This window comes from Hipposideros armiger, unplaced genomic scaffold (assembly GCF_001890085.2).
Source record: "Hipposideros armiger isolate ML-2016 unplaced genomic scaffold, ASM189008v1 scaffold_629, whole genome shotgun sequence".
NCBI classification, from domain to species: domain Eukaryota; kingdom Metazoa; phylum Chordata; class Mammalia; order Chiroptera; family Hipposideridae; genus Hipposideros; species Hipposideros armiger.
In genome coordinates this window covers 13,349-29,310 of record NW_017731979.1, presented here as the reverse complement: position 1 = coordinate 29,310, position 15,962 = coordinate 13,349, and the positions used below count along the sequence as shown (strand labels likewise).

The following is a 15,962-nucleotide window of genomic DNA, read 5'->3' as shown; positions in this document are numbered from 1 at the left end:
CTTGAAATGCTCTCTCTCTCTCTCTCTCTCTCTCTCTCTCTCTCTCTCTCTCCCTCTCTCCCCCTCTCTCTCTCTCTCCCTCTCTCTCTCTCTGTCTCTCTGAACTGCTGTGGCTCCTCGTGGCCATGTGGTCCAGTTGCCATTGGATAGTCCTTGTCTTCAGATGTCCAAATGTTATTTTAAAATTCAATTTTTAAACCTTTGTCTTTGCAAATAGATAGTTTCTTTTTCATCCCCTATAGTTCTTAGCACAGTGCCCTGTACACATGTCAAAGTACAGGAATAGCACCTATGTTACAGGCTTTATATATGACACATGTGTGTATATATATGGCATATATACATTTACATATTCAGCATTTGCTACTTGGGAGGGGTATGTGTAAGTGGGACTGTGATATTACTAAATATTTTTAATTGTATGAAGCAAACGTGTTGTTCTGACACTAACTATATGAGTAACTTGACTTTTAATTTTAACCTTGCAGGGAATATATGTGATGCAAACCCTTACAGGGTTTTGGATACCACAGAGCCAGAGTTCTTGAAGTGATGAATTTTTTTAATCTTCTAATAGAAAAATAGTGTCTCTTTTCATTTTGATTACTGATGGCTGCCGCTAGGCCTAAAAATAAACCATTAATTGTTTAAAGTGATTCAGTTGACAACATGGTCATCTGTGTGTCGGAGGGTTCATATTGTTCTGGCATTTATTTAGTGGACAGTGTACTTTCTTTATCATTATTTTGATTCTTATAGGACATATTAGAACCGATATTAAATTCATTTTATCTACCAGTGAACTTTGGCTCAATATTCATTCAGTGAAGGAACATTTTTGTAAATGCCTGCTGTATGCCAGACATGCACAACAGTGAATAAGGCATGTGGGCTTCATGTTGGAGTGACTTACTTTCTAATGATAACTACAGATGTGTGTATAAGTAAGTACAATACATTCTTAGAGGTACTATGATGGAAATATATGGTGAAGGCATAAAGGACTAAAACCCAGTGATCATAGCCATTCCCATGTAAAATCATGAAATTTAGTGAGCCCTAAATATGCCAGCGAATTCTTAATATGTTACAATTAAGAGTTAATTGAGATACTATAATTGCTATGTAGATAGTGTAGATACCATTGTTTTCTGCTTTTGCAGAAAACAGTTGGTTCATGATACAGTTGGTTCCCATAATAGGATCTAAGAATTCTTCAACTCCAGTGATGACAGTATTAGTAATTTTGTTTGTTTGTTTTAGAGGCTAGTTTTATCCCAAGTACCCAGTGCCATGGTGGTGTTTAATAATAGAGACATTAATAGTTTAATAACGGGGACGTTAATATTTCCAGTTAGATTTAAATTATCATCGGTTAATATAATTAGTTGAAACTGTAAGTGGCCTATTTTAAAAGGGGTCTTTATACTTATCCAGACCCCCAAACTGACAGAGCTGCACGGGAAAGCAAATGTCATCCTAAACTAGGAATACTTAGAATTAAGCGGCATTCTCCCAGGACCCCCGTGTGCCCACGCACCTGCTCCGTGCCACTCTCAGCTCAGCGTGAGGTGTTCTGTGCTGTGCCTCCAGCCCTTCTATGAATGGGTCAGGGCGGGTTGGAAACTGATTCTGAACCTCACCATGCAAGGAGGATGCTGGAGCCCACGCATCCGACTCCTGTGTGAGGTGAGGACGAGGGCGCGTTGGTGAATCCACAGGAGAAGGACACCAGGGTTGCTAAAGAGAAGAAATTGCCTTGGGGAGCCTTTAAGAAGTGGCTAATTGAGAGGTATGTAGAACTTACGGAAATATATTAATGTTTTAAGGTTCCAGGCAATTTTTATATTAATATAGCACTCCCAATCCAGAGAGGCAGATAGAAAGCTTTTCCTGTTTACTGACTAAGGCTCTTTAGAAAGCCTTATTGAACAGATTGCCCCATGAGCCTGGCACTTTTTTTTTGGTACAAGTTTTCGCTTTCCAGCTCCGCCCCTGTGCCATTTTCCCACAGTTTAGTTATCCCACTTGAGACAGTGTGTTTCTCCTCCTCACTGTATCGTGAGCAGGGTTCTGAATTCCACGTGCTACAGGACGAGAGCAGCCGGTTTCTGTAGGTGCTGGAATTAAATGGAAAGGAAGAATTCATGTCGCTCAGACTTGCTGATTGCTTGAGGCTTTTGGTGAAACGCTTAGCCTTGTTTTCCTTTGGAAAAGAAAAGGTTGGGAGGAGATGGAAAAGTGAGGAGTGGGCTGGAAGGGATCAGACCTAGATGAGGAGGAAGTCAAGGAATGCTTTCAGGAGAAAAGGTACAAGCAGGCTTGTTTTCTTATTTCAACTTTATGAAAATCTACTTTTCCTAAATTAGCAATACAAGTAGTTTAATAGTGTCTTGTTGGAGCTATTTGGCCTTGCCTGCAGAATTCGATATGGATGTTATCAAACTCTTATCAAGTTCTCGATAGCTTTCTATTTGATGTCAACAACAAGTTGGATAAGTTACAGTACGTTAGTGCCCTCTGCTAATGGATTACAAGTCAGGTGACCTGGGCACTTCCTGAACAGTAGGCCACAGGATGTAGGAGCAGCAGGAGGGCCTGGAGAACAGTCCCTGGCACCATGAAAGAGTATGTGCAGGTACCAGCAGCGGAACTCCAGGAGCCCTACGAGCTGCCTTCCGCGAGGGAGCCAGCCGCGCTTCTGTGCCTGAGTAGGTCATTTCGCTTGTTCTCCTGATGTTTGTAGGTCCAGCGTTCTCCCATTTAAAGTAGTCGGTAGTCATTTCTTTTGTGGTTACTGTTGCCACAGTCATTCTAACCTTATAGTATTTTCAGTGTGTTCTCATTTATAGAAACCTGAGTAAATTGAACTTTTTAAGCGTGATTTCATGTATCCTCTCTGTAGCTGGTAGCTTTTGGTTTGTAGTGAATGGTCAAGGAGGTGTTTTGTTTCGTTTCATTTGGGGGCTTCTGGACAACCTCGCTGTGATCATTTACTTGCCTGTTACGGAACTGCATTCTTCATATGTTAGACTCATTCCTACGGTCATGTTCATCGGTCACGGTGTGTGAGACTACAGACTGTTTAGTCATGTAGAAATTGTGTGGTACTGGAATTTCATGGGGCAGTTACCCTTTGAGGTCATCGGATCTGGTTGGCATCTGAGTTCTTCTCCTTAGCAGCCTGTGATGGGACAGATGGGCCTCCCTGAGCCTCTGGTTCCTCATTTATCAGAGATGATAATAACCACCTCAGCGAGGCGCCATAGCAGTAAATGAGGACTGTGCTGCACACTTCATGTTCAGAACCTGGCAGGGACGCCTGCTGGTACGTATACTGTGATGGAAAGCTTGTGGAGAACCATCTATAAAATCTTGTGATTTTCAGATCATGAGTTTACAGCAAAGGCTTTCACATTGTTGGGACTATTATCTCAAGGGCCCTCAGGCCCCTTCTGGTTATCCATTATATAGGAGTACTTCCCTCACTGCATTGCTAATAAGAGCTGCCTTTCGTTGAATGCTTACTGTATGGTGCACCCTTAATAAGAACTAGATATAATTTTATTTAATTTGCCAGTAAATATGAAAAGGGCATGATTACACCCATTTAACCCATGCGGAAGCAGGTGAAGTGACAGAAAGTAACCTGCCCACCCAGCTGGACAGCGAGGAACCCTGGGTTGACCCCAGGTCTGCGACGCCAGAGCGCAGACCCTTTACACCACGCGGCCTATTTGGCTTTTGACCTTTTTACTCAGCTGTCCCCACCAGCAGACCTAAGCTTCCTGAAAGGAGGAGCTGGATATCGTGTGTATTCCAAGGTCACATGTTTTTGAAGCGTCTTTAAACTAAAAGCAATATACAAGTATAACATCAGAAAGCGTCAGTGTAAGTGGGTTGTCGGAAAAGTCATGACATATTTTTTCTATGTTTTTTGTTGCAAAAATGCATCATGACTTTTTGACAACCCAATAGTTTATTAAGAACCCTTCCTTAACTCTTGAAAATAACACAGTTTGCCATTCTGATGGGAAACGTGAAACACTGAGAGTTGTTTTTAGTCCCATTGCCCATCTCTCTGCCATGACAGCAGTTTGAATTTACAATTAGGCCTTGTTTAGGGTTAGCAAAGTATTCCTCCTAATCTTCTTGGCAGGTTATAAGCTTCTTTCATCGTTGCAACGCCTAGCTCAGTGCCCTGTATAAGTTAATCACTCAATACACATTTGACTTTAATTTATTTCAATGTGTTAACATTTATCTGAAGTATATTTATATAAAGTAGTAGAAACAGAATAGGACTTTTGCTTATTTGACTGTTACCTTTGTTTTTCTTTCTAATCAGACCTGTGTTTCACTTTTGGACTCTAAAAAGAATTCAGGTATTTTGGTGTTAATCTGGGAAAAAAAATCCCCGAATGGACTCTCTGGAATTTTTTTCTTCTATTAAAGTAGAAAACACCCTAAACAATGAGTAGTGTTTTATGTTATCAGCATATAGTGCCTAAGCATATACTGCTGAAAAAAACCTGGTTTATAACAGTTTATAAACTTCTCAAGGGTAAAGATCTTGTGTCTTTTATACTTTCTTGTATCTATGGTATCTAGCATGATGCCACATAGTAGGTGCACATGGAATATTTGGATGTGGATCGATTTGACCACTAGTATCTGTGGCGTTGTAGAACGGGACCGTGGAGTCTCACCGACCCACTGCTGTTGTGTAAGTTCCGTGGTCAGCACTACTGCACGTCCCACTCTTGTAAGTGGTATAGATAATAATACCTCACTAGTTTGCAAGTGAGGTATTATTGCAGTAATTTATGCATTATTGATGTATGTTTCTGTATGTGTACATGCATGTATGTTTTATGATCACTAACGATGCTGTACAAATCTTAACTGTCTTGTTTTTTTACCATTAATGGCTCTACTCTACTGCAAATCCAGACTCGGTCTTATCTGTTCTGGCCTGTGCTGGGCACTCCGCTGACCGCTGGTGTATGACTGCATGTGTGAGCGATGCATACTTCATGAGCAGAGTGAGCCCTGCAGCACTTGTCTCTTGCATAACGTCACTCGATAAGATAGTAGCAGATGCCTGCTTAGATCTGAGTCCTTGTAACTTCCTGCTCAAGTGTTCCTCATCCCATATTTTTGTTTCTAAATACATACAAATGCACATTTCACAGACACATGCATACCCGGGTTGTGTGAATCATAAGAATAACTTTATAATGGCTGAAGACCAACATGCCTGTCGAGTTACTACTTTGCAGGACAAGACAACTGATCCCTCCCACATCACATAATTCTTTCCAGATAGCTAATGTGCCTTTCTTGGGTCATGGAGCCGCATAAGTGAAAGAACTGGAATGAGCCCAGGTCTTCTGGATCCAAATCCATTGCGTTTTCTAAGACACCAACAACTCAAAAATATATACAGCCGCACTTAAGCGGTTTTTAACGTTTCTGAACTTCCTTTGAGCTTGTTTCCTCCTCATTATGTAAATCCATGTATTACCTGTTTTCACCAGCTGTGCTAGGAATGAACCATTGTTTTAAGACCACGGTGGCTGGAGCTGAGTGGATTGGGTCAGATGGGAGTGGGGAGTGGGGGGAAGCAGTGATGGGGCGTACAGAGAGCAGTGTGAGATCAGAAAGCAGGTAAAGGGGTGCCAATAATGTGTTTACTCTATAGGGTGAATTCGGCAGGGGTGTGTGAGTGTGTGTGTGTGTATGTGTGTGTGTACACATGCCCCCAAACAATTTGGTTTGGAACTGTGGAATAATTCATTAATATATTCATGTTGACCTGGTGTCTTTGGCGAGGGGAGAAGAAATTTAACTTTTTCCTTTCTTAATCAGTAATAGAATTTACTTGACTTTTTCTGTTGGTGGCAGTTTGAATTTTTCTCCTTTATTTTAAATAACCCATTAAAATTCAGAGACTTGAACTTCTAGGTCAGTTTACAATGTGAATAACCGCTGTACTTAGTGATTCTCTTCTCTTTTGAACAGGAGTGTGTTGCTGCTGCTCTGCTTTGCGTCCTCGCTACAAACGCCTGGTGGACAACATATTCCCTGAGGACCCAAAAGTAATTTGATCTACATCTGCTGACCCTTCTCTTTGCTGACCCATCCTCCCCCTGCTGGCCCCCCAAGGTTTCCCTCGTTTCATTTCTCTGCTTTACCCCTAAATCTCACTGTGTACGCCACTATTTTTATACTTCTCTTTCTTTTACTTTTAAATGACCCATGCTTGCTTGTCTAATTTTCATATCCTTTTTGTAGACTGGGCATACATTTGGAATGATGGACAGGTGACATTCTTGTGTCTAAATAGTTCCTCAGTTTAAGTAATACTCATGAAAAATTTATGGACTAATGCCACATTATTTGTATGAAATGCTAAGAATACAACTGTGAATGCAGACATGGTTTTCTGCTGTCACCAAGTTCGTAGACAAGTAAATTGGCAACTACGCTATTTTGTAAGAATACTGTGATAGAGAAATGAAGAATACTGTGATAGAGAAATGAAGCACTGGGATGATACCTAATTTGGGTTTGGAAGAAGAAAGGCCTGAAGGAAGTGAAATCTCAGCTACGAGTCAAAGAATAAATAGTGTTGGCCACACAGTTTTTAGAAGAGAATTGAAGTGTAAAGTAAGAATACTCCAGGCAGAGTTTGCTCTGATTTTACTTAAATTCTTTTAATTTTTTTACTAAAAATTACTTTATTGTAGAAGATTACTGGTTTCAGAGCAAACTGGGTTTCAGTGGTTTTGTCTGACATTTAAATTTTCTAAGATTCCTTTAGTCTAGTGTTACATGGATATGAACAAAAATTGTTACGTGGCTTTGATGTCTAGAGTTTTCTTTATTTTAAAATGTAGCCAACTGTAGAAACCTTTTGGTTATCTTAACATTAATTTATATGTCTCATGACATATGAGATATACCTCATTTTTAGTCAAATCTGATTTAAGTAGTCAGCTATGTAGAGGAGGCTAATCAGTGAAATTCTGTTGGCTATCGGATATCCTGCATCATTTGTGGCATAGAAAAAAAAACCCGTTAAGATACGGTTTCTGCCTTTAAGGAGCTTTCCATCCATTGACGAATATAAAGCAAAAGCATACGAACCATTAAATCACAGCGCATAAGTCAGTAAGTGAAACGTTAAGTAAAACAGGCGGTAAAGTGTTCCCTTTAAAGCACGGAGGTATCACTGTAGGTTGGCAGCATGAGGGAAGCATTCTCAGAGGAAAGGAGGTTTGCTGAGCTCTGAAGGATGTACGCCATCTGGCAAAGTCAAGATTAGTCTCTTTGTCGCAAATGAGGGGCCTGGGAAAGCACGAGATACATTTGAGATAAGACCCTGCCAGTTGTAGAGGAAAATGGGCGGGAATCATGTTGACCAGAATTTCTGATTGGAAATTTCAGAAGTATTGTTTAATAGACTGAATATTCACAGCATTACCCTCAGTCGTCAGGAACACATGGTGACTGAAGATGAGGTAGAGGCCAGGTGAAGGAGGCATGAATGACAGACCAGGTGTCAACTTGATCCACTTTGCCTTGCAGGCAGTGAGGGAGCTTTGAAAACTTCAGTTGGAAACCTTTTCTCTATATGGGAGGGTGTTAGAATAATTCATTGCTTATGAAGGGATATTTAAATATTTGCATAAATGGGGTGTTTCAACTTTTTGAAAATTCTGTGTATCCAGAATGGTGAATATTAGCACTAAGGGAGCTATATCCAGAACGGTTCAGTGTAAATATGGCTTAATCACCAATCCAAAAAGGGGAACTGTGAACAGGCAACACTTAGAAATACAAACAAATAAGCATGAAAATATAGGTAACCTCTTTATCTTGTTATGTTGTAGGATGGTCTTGTCAAAGCCGATATGGAGAAACTGACATTTTATGCAGTATCAGCTCCAGAGAAACTAGACCGGATTGGCTCGTACCTGGCAGAGCGGCTGAGCAGGGATGTTGTCAGGCACCGTTCTGGGTAAGGAAACATGGCTGCTAATGTTGTAGCATCGGAAAACCCTTCAGGCTGAGTCATCCTTTAAATTAGTTTGCCATCTAGTCGGGCAAAAGTGATGTGTGAGGGTAAAACGTTGTAATATTATATAAGGAAATGTGTAACGCTGTCTAGATGCCGCAGCCTTTATTACTTTCCTCGTGGTGTGATTTGAAGAATAGGCTCATGTTAGTTAATGCAGCTGCCTTTAGCTTAAGCACCTCTTACTTAGTTTTTGAAACTTGTCTAATGGAAACAGTAGAAATGGACTCCCTCCGTCTATTAGTGCAGTACTGTAATTTCAAAACCAGTCTCTAAATTGAAAACAAAGAGAAAGGTCCTCTTAACCAATTGATGTGTAACACAGCTTCAGTTTTACCTGTCAGAGGAGTAATGACAGAACCGCGTCAGGCTTAGGTGTGCAGGCTCAGAAGGTGCACGCATGCTGAGTGGGAATGGCGTTAGCTGCAGAGCTGCCTGTAAGTGAAAGTCTGCCATCCCAGCCCATTCTCTGTGCTTGAACAGTAATGACTTGGATAGTTTGGATTACACATACTTTCCCATACTGTCATTGTACCGTCCCAGTTTCTTCAAACGCTCCATTCTGCGCGGGAAATACCAGCTTTCTCTACATCCCTGTAGTTAACCGCTTAGAACATTTTAGTGAGTCTCGATACACATAGTTTTTATAGTTCAGTGTTGAAGCAAAGTTAACTAAAGTCTTTTTGTACAAGTTTTAAAGCCTGATGAATTGTAAGGTAACATGTATGAGACCCTGCCTTATGATAACAGTCTGTTGTTGCCGATAATGTTTTATATGCTCATGATTACAAATACAGATAGATTATGTTGGAAATTCAGGCACATTGCTTGTAACGATTTGGAGTCAGATACAAAGAAATGTGGTTAAAAGTCTGGAAAACAAACTGTCCATGTTTACAAAGAAAAGATACACAGAGCTAATGTTAAGGAAGCTCTGAAAGGGTTTTTGGTGAGAAGGAGAAAACGGAGTCATCCAGCATAGTTTTTGTTTACTTCAATTGAGAATTATTTTATAATCTAGATCATTACAGCGTGTGAGGATTAAGATTCTGCTTAGAAACCACTAAATGTGCCTTTCTGTGTTTTGTGCATTTTAATAAACTTATTTCAATTCTTCCAGTGAAAAGCACTTAGAATTAAGAAAACTAGAAATGCTTTGACGTTATTTTCCTCTTACATTTAGGTATGTTTTAATTGCTATGGAGGCATTGGACCAACTTCTTATGGCTTGCCATTCTCAAAGCATCAAGCCATTTGTAGAAAGCTTTCTTCATATGGTAGCAAAACTGCTGGAATCAGGGGAACCAAAGCTTCAAGTTCTTGGAACAAATTCTGTGAGTAAACTCTTCTCTTAACTAGTTTTGAGTTTCATTAGCATATACAGAAGAGGCATTCTGAGAAGGCCGTTCCCCGGTACAGGCAGATGCTCCCGTCCGCGCATGTGGACAGTCAGTATAGATGCAGATGGACAGAACACTTTGACTCTAGATTTTGCTGCTGCTTCTTGTGAAATCTGTGATATTAACCAATCACATCACGAGGAACAACAGTAAGTCATTGGCCATTAAAGTTAGGGTTTATTTCCCCCATGACTTCTGAATGATTTCTGCTGGCCACACCCATTCTCTCTTATTCTGAACCATAGTTTGTTAAACACGTGGGGTTGGGGAAGGCAAACCTGCAAAGGAAAACAAGATCCAGGGGTAACCTTTCTTCTCTTGGCTTTAGTGGCATTGCACAGCGTCCCCTCTGAGGAAGCCTTCAGGCATTCAGCCCATCCACAGGTTTCCATCCTGATTTTTATCAGCAACTAACAGTTCCGTATCTCCTGCTATTGTTTATGGACAATTCTTTATAGTATAGGGGAGAAAGTATAGGTGGGACTAGCAGCATGAATTCCAGGGTCCCACTGCCCTGGTTTAATGATGCCTGCACCACTTTCTGGCTGTCTGTCTTGGGAGAGTTAGTTAACCTCTCCTTGCCTCAGCTTTTCATCTGTGAAATGAGAATACAGTAGTACCCTCCTTATAGGATCGTTGTGTGATATGAGTTAATATATATGAAGCTGTTAAGACAGTACATGGCATTGTTAGTCATTATTATTAGTAGTAGAATATTTAAAGAAAAGCAAAAGTATATAAAATCCTCACTATGATTTGAAGAGGGAAACTGTTGCATGTTTTCAAATGCCGTTAGTGGTGTGAGGGCTCCGTTTCAGGCAGCGGAGCTGCTCAGGCTTCTCCTGTTTTCTTATAATAGTGATAAAACTTTAGGGAAAGTGGTTTCATAGTTGGGGTGGAAGTTTTAGTGTACACCCCCAGAAGTTTCTCTACTTGCAGCCAGCAGTGCCATTAGGATTTCTTTAATGAGTCATTTGGGCAAAAGACCAAATTCTTAATTACCTACTTCGATTTGAGCAAATTGTATTAAATGAAATTCTGTATGATCTTGACCAACATTATTTATCTAGTATTCCTTGGAAATCTAATTTTAATTTTTTAGTGGTGCTAAATTGTCAAACACGACTGGTACTGATTTAATACTTTTCCATTTATTAAGGATTTTTGTACATTTTATTTTAATTTAGTGACATTTGCCTCTGTGTTGATGCTGACCCAGTGTGACAGTGCTCTGTTTATTCAGTTTCTCCTTCATTTTAACAATTGCGCTAGTACTTTTCATAGTACCCCCTTTTTATTGTGAACTATTATTTCAAATACAGAAAAGTACAGAGCATAATATAGCATACCTGTATATATACACTGATTCAGGAAAGAAAATTGCTAGGTAATTAATTTATCATTAAATGGTAATATATAATCATTGTTGTTATAAATAATACATAATGGTAATAAATATTAATACTATGCAGCACTGGTTCAGATTTTTATAAGGAAATATAGTTGACCCTTAAGCAACACTTGTTTGAACTACACAGGTCCACTTATACATGGATTTTTTTTTTTTTTTATAGTTGAGCCATCCTGCCATCTGTTGGCAGCTCAGTGGCTGCTCAGCTCAGGTTAGGCATCGAATTGCTGTTGCTCAGAGCTCGCACTCTTGAGTGAGCTCTTAACCAACTGAACCATTCAGCTGGCCCCACATGGATTTTTTTTTCAATAAATACTTCAATAAATTTATTTTCAATAAATATGTATATTACTATAAATGCATTTTCTCTTCCATATAATTTTTTTAATATTTTTTTCTTCTACCTTACTTTATTGTAAGAATACAGTATATAAATACATAGACCATACCAAATATGTGTTAATTGACTTTATTCTGTCTGTAAGGCTTTTGGTCAACAGTGGGCTATTAGTAGTTAAGTTTTTAGGGAACCAAAAGTTATATACAGATTTTCTATTGTGTGGGGGTCGGAACCCCTAACCCTTGCATTTTTCAAGGATCAATTGTAGTCTAGTATGTGCTAGATACTTCATTTTATTATGTCATTACATCCTCACAAAACTCTTCAAGCTCGGAAATATTATTCCCATTTACAGATGAAGAATTGAAGTCAAATAACATGTCCAAAGACACAGTGAAGTATGCTGCATATAAGGGATTCAGTGCTGTGTCTTCCCTACGCCAAAGTTTGTATTTTGCGTGTAAATACACTGTCATTATTGTGGAGTAAGGTCTAGGAAAAGCATACATTATTTTCCTTTTTTCTTCCTCATGAGTTCAGTTGATCCATCTCACTTTTTTCAAGCCTCATTGCTATTCTTAATCTTTTTCTTTAAATATTACCAGTTGTCCATAGAGACCAGTCATTGAATCCATTCACTACACTAAAGCAATAATTCTAGATGGGGGGCAGTTTTTCCCCCACTCCCTGAACGTTTGACATCATACTTTCATTTTTTCAGATTTATCCTATGCTTTTTCATTTTTATTTCCAAGTGAGTATCAGTAAATTTGACTGAATAATTCTTTTGGGTTTAACCTCTTAAAGCCATCAGCCTATATCCTGACAGGTTTTTATATATATATTTAATCTGCAAGTAAATGAACAGCTTATTACTTTAGGCTATTTAGTATACAGAATTAATAAATCACCAAATGAATAAGAAAGCTAATGAGAAAAGCATAGTGAGGACTCTTAGGGCCAAGTCTGTGATTCATGTAGGAAATTTACAATTTCCTAGACATATGGATAGTTTTTTGTTGTTTTTTTTTAACCTTTAGAAAGGAGGTAGAATGAATTTTACCCATCTCAGTACTTTTCTTCTCTACTGAGTTTATGTTTCTTTCAGTTTATGTCCCCTTTTCTTGTCCCATCTTATTTGTATAAATGTTATTCATCCATGTGTTACGTAACAGCTGTCACAGAAGATTCCCTCCCCACAATTAAGAAATAAAATTCCCTGTAGGTTTGGGCCTGAGGTCATCACTGAAGCCAGCCTCCAGGAAACGTAGAGCCGTGGAGTGAGACCTTTCCTTCTAGACGGGCGGCTCACTCACTTCCCAGGGAACTGGATTAACAAGTGATAGTTAACATTTATAATGCTGTATCCTTGATTTTCTCAGTTCATTGTTCCAAGGTTCCTGCTGTATACATGTGGTATTTATGGTATTTCGTACATCTTGTTTGCTTATTTCGATATTTCTTGTTAATGTAACAAGTAATAAATGAAAGTACATGTGTTTGGTCCCCTCTTTCAAAAAGGCGATAACACTTTTATATTGGTTTTTTTGTTTCCAGTTTGTCAAATTTGCAAATATTGAGGAAGACACACCATCCTATCACAGACGTTATGACTTTTTTGTATCTCGCTTCAGTGCCATGTGTCATTCCTGCCATAGCGATCCAGAAACACGAACAGAGTATGTATTATTTAACATGATGATTTTAAGTCATAGAGTGATTTATTGATGACTATCTTGTTTACATATTACATGATAATTACCAAAGGAAATGTGAAAATGTATGCATTATTCCCAAAATACAACTTCGTTGCTGTTAGAAGAACTGTCTGAAGTGGCAAAATTGAGAGTGGTTTCCCAGCTCACTCAGAATAAAATTCAGTCTTTGCTGTAACTCAGCATGCCACATTATGCACCCTCTGCCGCAGTGTCAGATCCTGTCATCCCATCATTTCTTGTCCTTTCACTCTAATCCATGTGAGTCTCCTGGCTGTTTCTTGAACACATCAGGCTCACTTCTCCCAGAGCCTTGGACTAAGTGGTCCCTCTGCCTAGAATAACTCCCTGGGTACCCACATGGCTCTTACCTCACTTTGTTCAGATTTCTGCAAATGTCACCTTATTATGAGACTCCTCCCTGACCACCTTTTATTTGTTAAATATCAATCCTGCCATCCCATCCCCAGTTACTCTTTATCTTCTTCTCAAAGCTCTTACCTGTTCTCACTTTTCTGTGGAATATGAACTTCAGGAAGACGAGGGCTTTCTTTTGAGGACTGCTGTAGCACTAGCGCTGAGTCGTGTCAGGCATGTAGTAGGCTCTTTGAAGGAATACATAGATCATTTGAATGAAGGAATGTATATTACTGAATCAATGTCAACCTCAGGTTGTCATGACAGCTAATTTGAGCAGTTTTAAACATTTCTTTCAGATACTTTGTAGTAATAATCTGGAATCAAATACTTATCTGCAAGCAAAATTGGTAGGTTGAGATCTACATGGAGATGAGAATCTTTAAAGTTAAGAATTAAAGTCAAAATGACCCTGATAAATATAGAAGGTAGCTTGGGCTTTACCATAATACACTAAAAAGAAAGAAACTGACCTCAATTTGGAGTTATTTGGGGCACTTTAGCAAGATTTAGCATGTTTTGTAATTTTTACTTTTACAATAAATAAGGGAATGTGCAGAAATGTAACAAGCTTTTAGAATGCAAGCTACAGTGTTGGCTTACAGAAACAGAAACCAGTGTAAAAGTTACTTATAACTTGGAGAGAGGAAGTTGAGAGGTGGTTTAACAGTTGTTTTCAGATACAGGATTTGTTTCTGTCTGAGATGCTGTTAGTGTAATTTTTCCTCAGGGCCATGCACACTCCTGACATTATCCCTTTATGATGAGGGTAAAGCCTTATAAAGGTAAAGATAACTGGAATGACCTTATAATAATTAATTCCCTGTTTCTCCCAGTCTCCACTGAAACCTCTTTTTTTCTCCCTAAAGGACATTAAAAAATGTTTTATAAAGCTGTTCCCTGTTCTCAGGAGCTGATGTTAACTTCTTAATGGAGCACAAAAGTATAAAGAGTAGCTAAAAAAAATGGCAATCTTTTTTCAAGATTATAACAATTTTGCTTTCTTTTAAAATATAGAAAATATCCAGAATGGACAATTTTTTTTTTCAGTTTAGTTTATGAGGATTAATAAACTACAAATAGACATTTCTCAAATTTTGGTTGAGGTGAGTTTCACACACAAACCAATGTAGGTGCAAAATGGTGGTGTCTGTATTATTTATGAAAGGATGCATTTTACAAATTCAAAATTTTATTACATCTTATTTTTAGGTATTTAGCGCCCCCTAATGAAAGATCTTGTCTTTCGAACATATTTTTATGTAACACTTTTCATTAATGTTTACAAAAAGAAACTTGAAATTTTCTATGCACAAATGAAAGGCTTTGTAATTCTTTTACCTAATTCCAGGTCTTTACAATGTCATGTGATATTTGAAATTCCAAAATAATATTTTATTTGAATCATTGTAAAACAAATGAGTTGACTGAAATGCTTGAAGATCTTTAGAGGATTTGATTTTTTTCCTGCTTTGTCTTAAGTAAAAGAGCCCTTTTAGTTTTCTTCAGGCAGATTTTTATTCTAACTTAGATGCTTATTATCTGTCCTTTTAATTTTAGCGAAACCCTATCAAATAGAACTCAGGGCATGGGCAATAGGAAATGGGGCTTATCGCTGTGCAGATTTGTAAAAATATTTGCCTTGCAGTAATGGTTCCCACTTGTAAAATCACACATCACAATGTTAAGCTCTAACTCTGATTTCCTGGGCAACCTTCAGCTCTGGTGGAAATCATCACCACCACCATCATCACCATTACCATCGCCCTCACTATCATGATCATCATATCGTCATGATTAACAGCTTACTCTGTGCCACTCTGTTTAACACTTTGCTGGTAAACACTTTACATGAATCAACTCACTTCAATCCTTAGAACATTCCTATGTGTTAGGTAAGACAGTTCTGTTTTACTGAGGAGGAAACCGTGAAATTCCTCTGAGGTCATGGCTGGAATGTGCTGGTTAGGCCAGAGACTAGATCTGAGCGGGATGCCAGCTGTGGAGCTGTCGTCGCTATCGGAGGTCCCCGTCTGCCCTGAGCAAGGGCGTCGCCATGTGCGGTCCTCCATTTGGGCTTCTGTATCGTGCACGAGGCGTGAGCCACTGTTCTCGGGTCGTCTTGTTTATTCTCATGTTCCGTGTCACCTGTGCTTGGCCTTCTCATAACCCAGGGCGTAGCAGCAGGCCCGTAAAGCAGACACCTTTGTACTGACGCTCGGCCTGCCCACTTTTGATGGCTGCACAGTCTCTCGACTTCGTGTTTTAGAAGGCAGCATGTGTAGACACAACTTCGAAATAGGCAGACTGTCTCTGTCTCCCAGTTCACTTTCTCACCTGCCTGGTGTCATATTGTAGCCGCGGCCCATTCTCCCTCCGCTCCTCCCGAATGCCCGCGTCATTTCCCCGTGCGTTTCTAACGCAGTGTCACCCGCTTCCTCGTAGCTTCCATTCTCTAAACTTATTACGGGTTTTGGAAGACAGTGTGGATAAGCTGAATAAACCTTGAATGGTGAGTATGTCCCATAGTAGCGAAAAAGGAAGTAAATAACAATCTAATTTGGCCAGAGGGCACATGTTTTAATATATATGTGTA

The 15,962-nt window shown here is 39.2% G+C and overlaps 1 protein-coding gene across 1 annotated transcript; it reads left to right on the top strand.

The window, feature by feature from the left end:
- Nucleotides 1–2,605: 2,605 nt before the first annotated feature.
- Nucleotides 2,606–12,913, top strand: LOC109372358 (protein EFR3 homolog A-like; the record flags this gene model as incomplete). Its single annotated transcript, XM_019625473.1, has 5 exons — nucleotides 2,606–2,711; nucleotides 6,025–6,101; nucleotides 7,899–8,026; nucleotides 9,267–9,417; nucleotides 12,792–12,913. Coding segments are annotated over exons 1-5 (569 nt in total), but the record flags the coding sequence as incomplete, so codon positions are not given.
- Nucleotides 12,914–15,962: the final 3,049 nt, after the last annotated feature.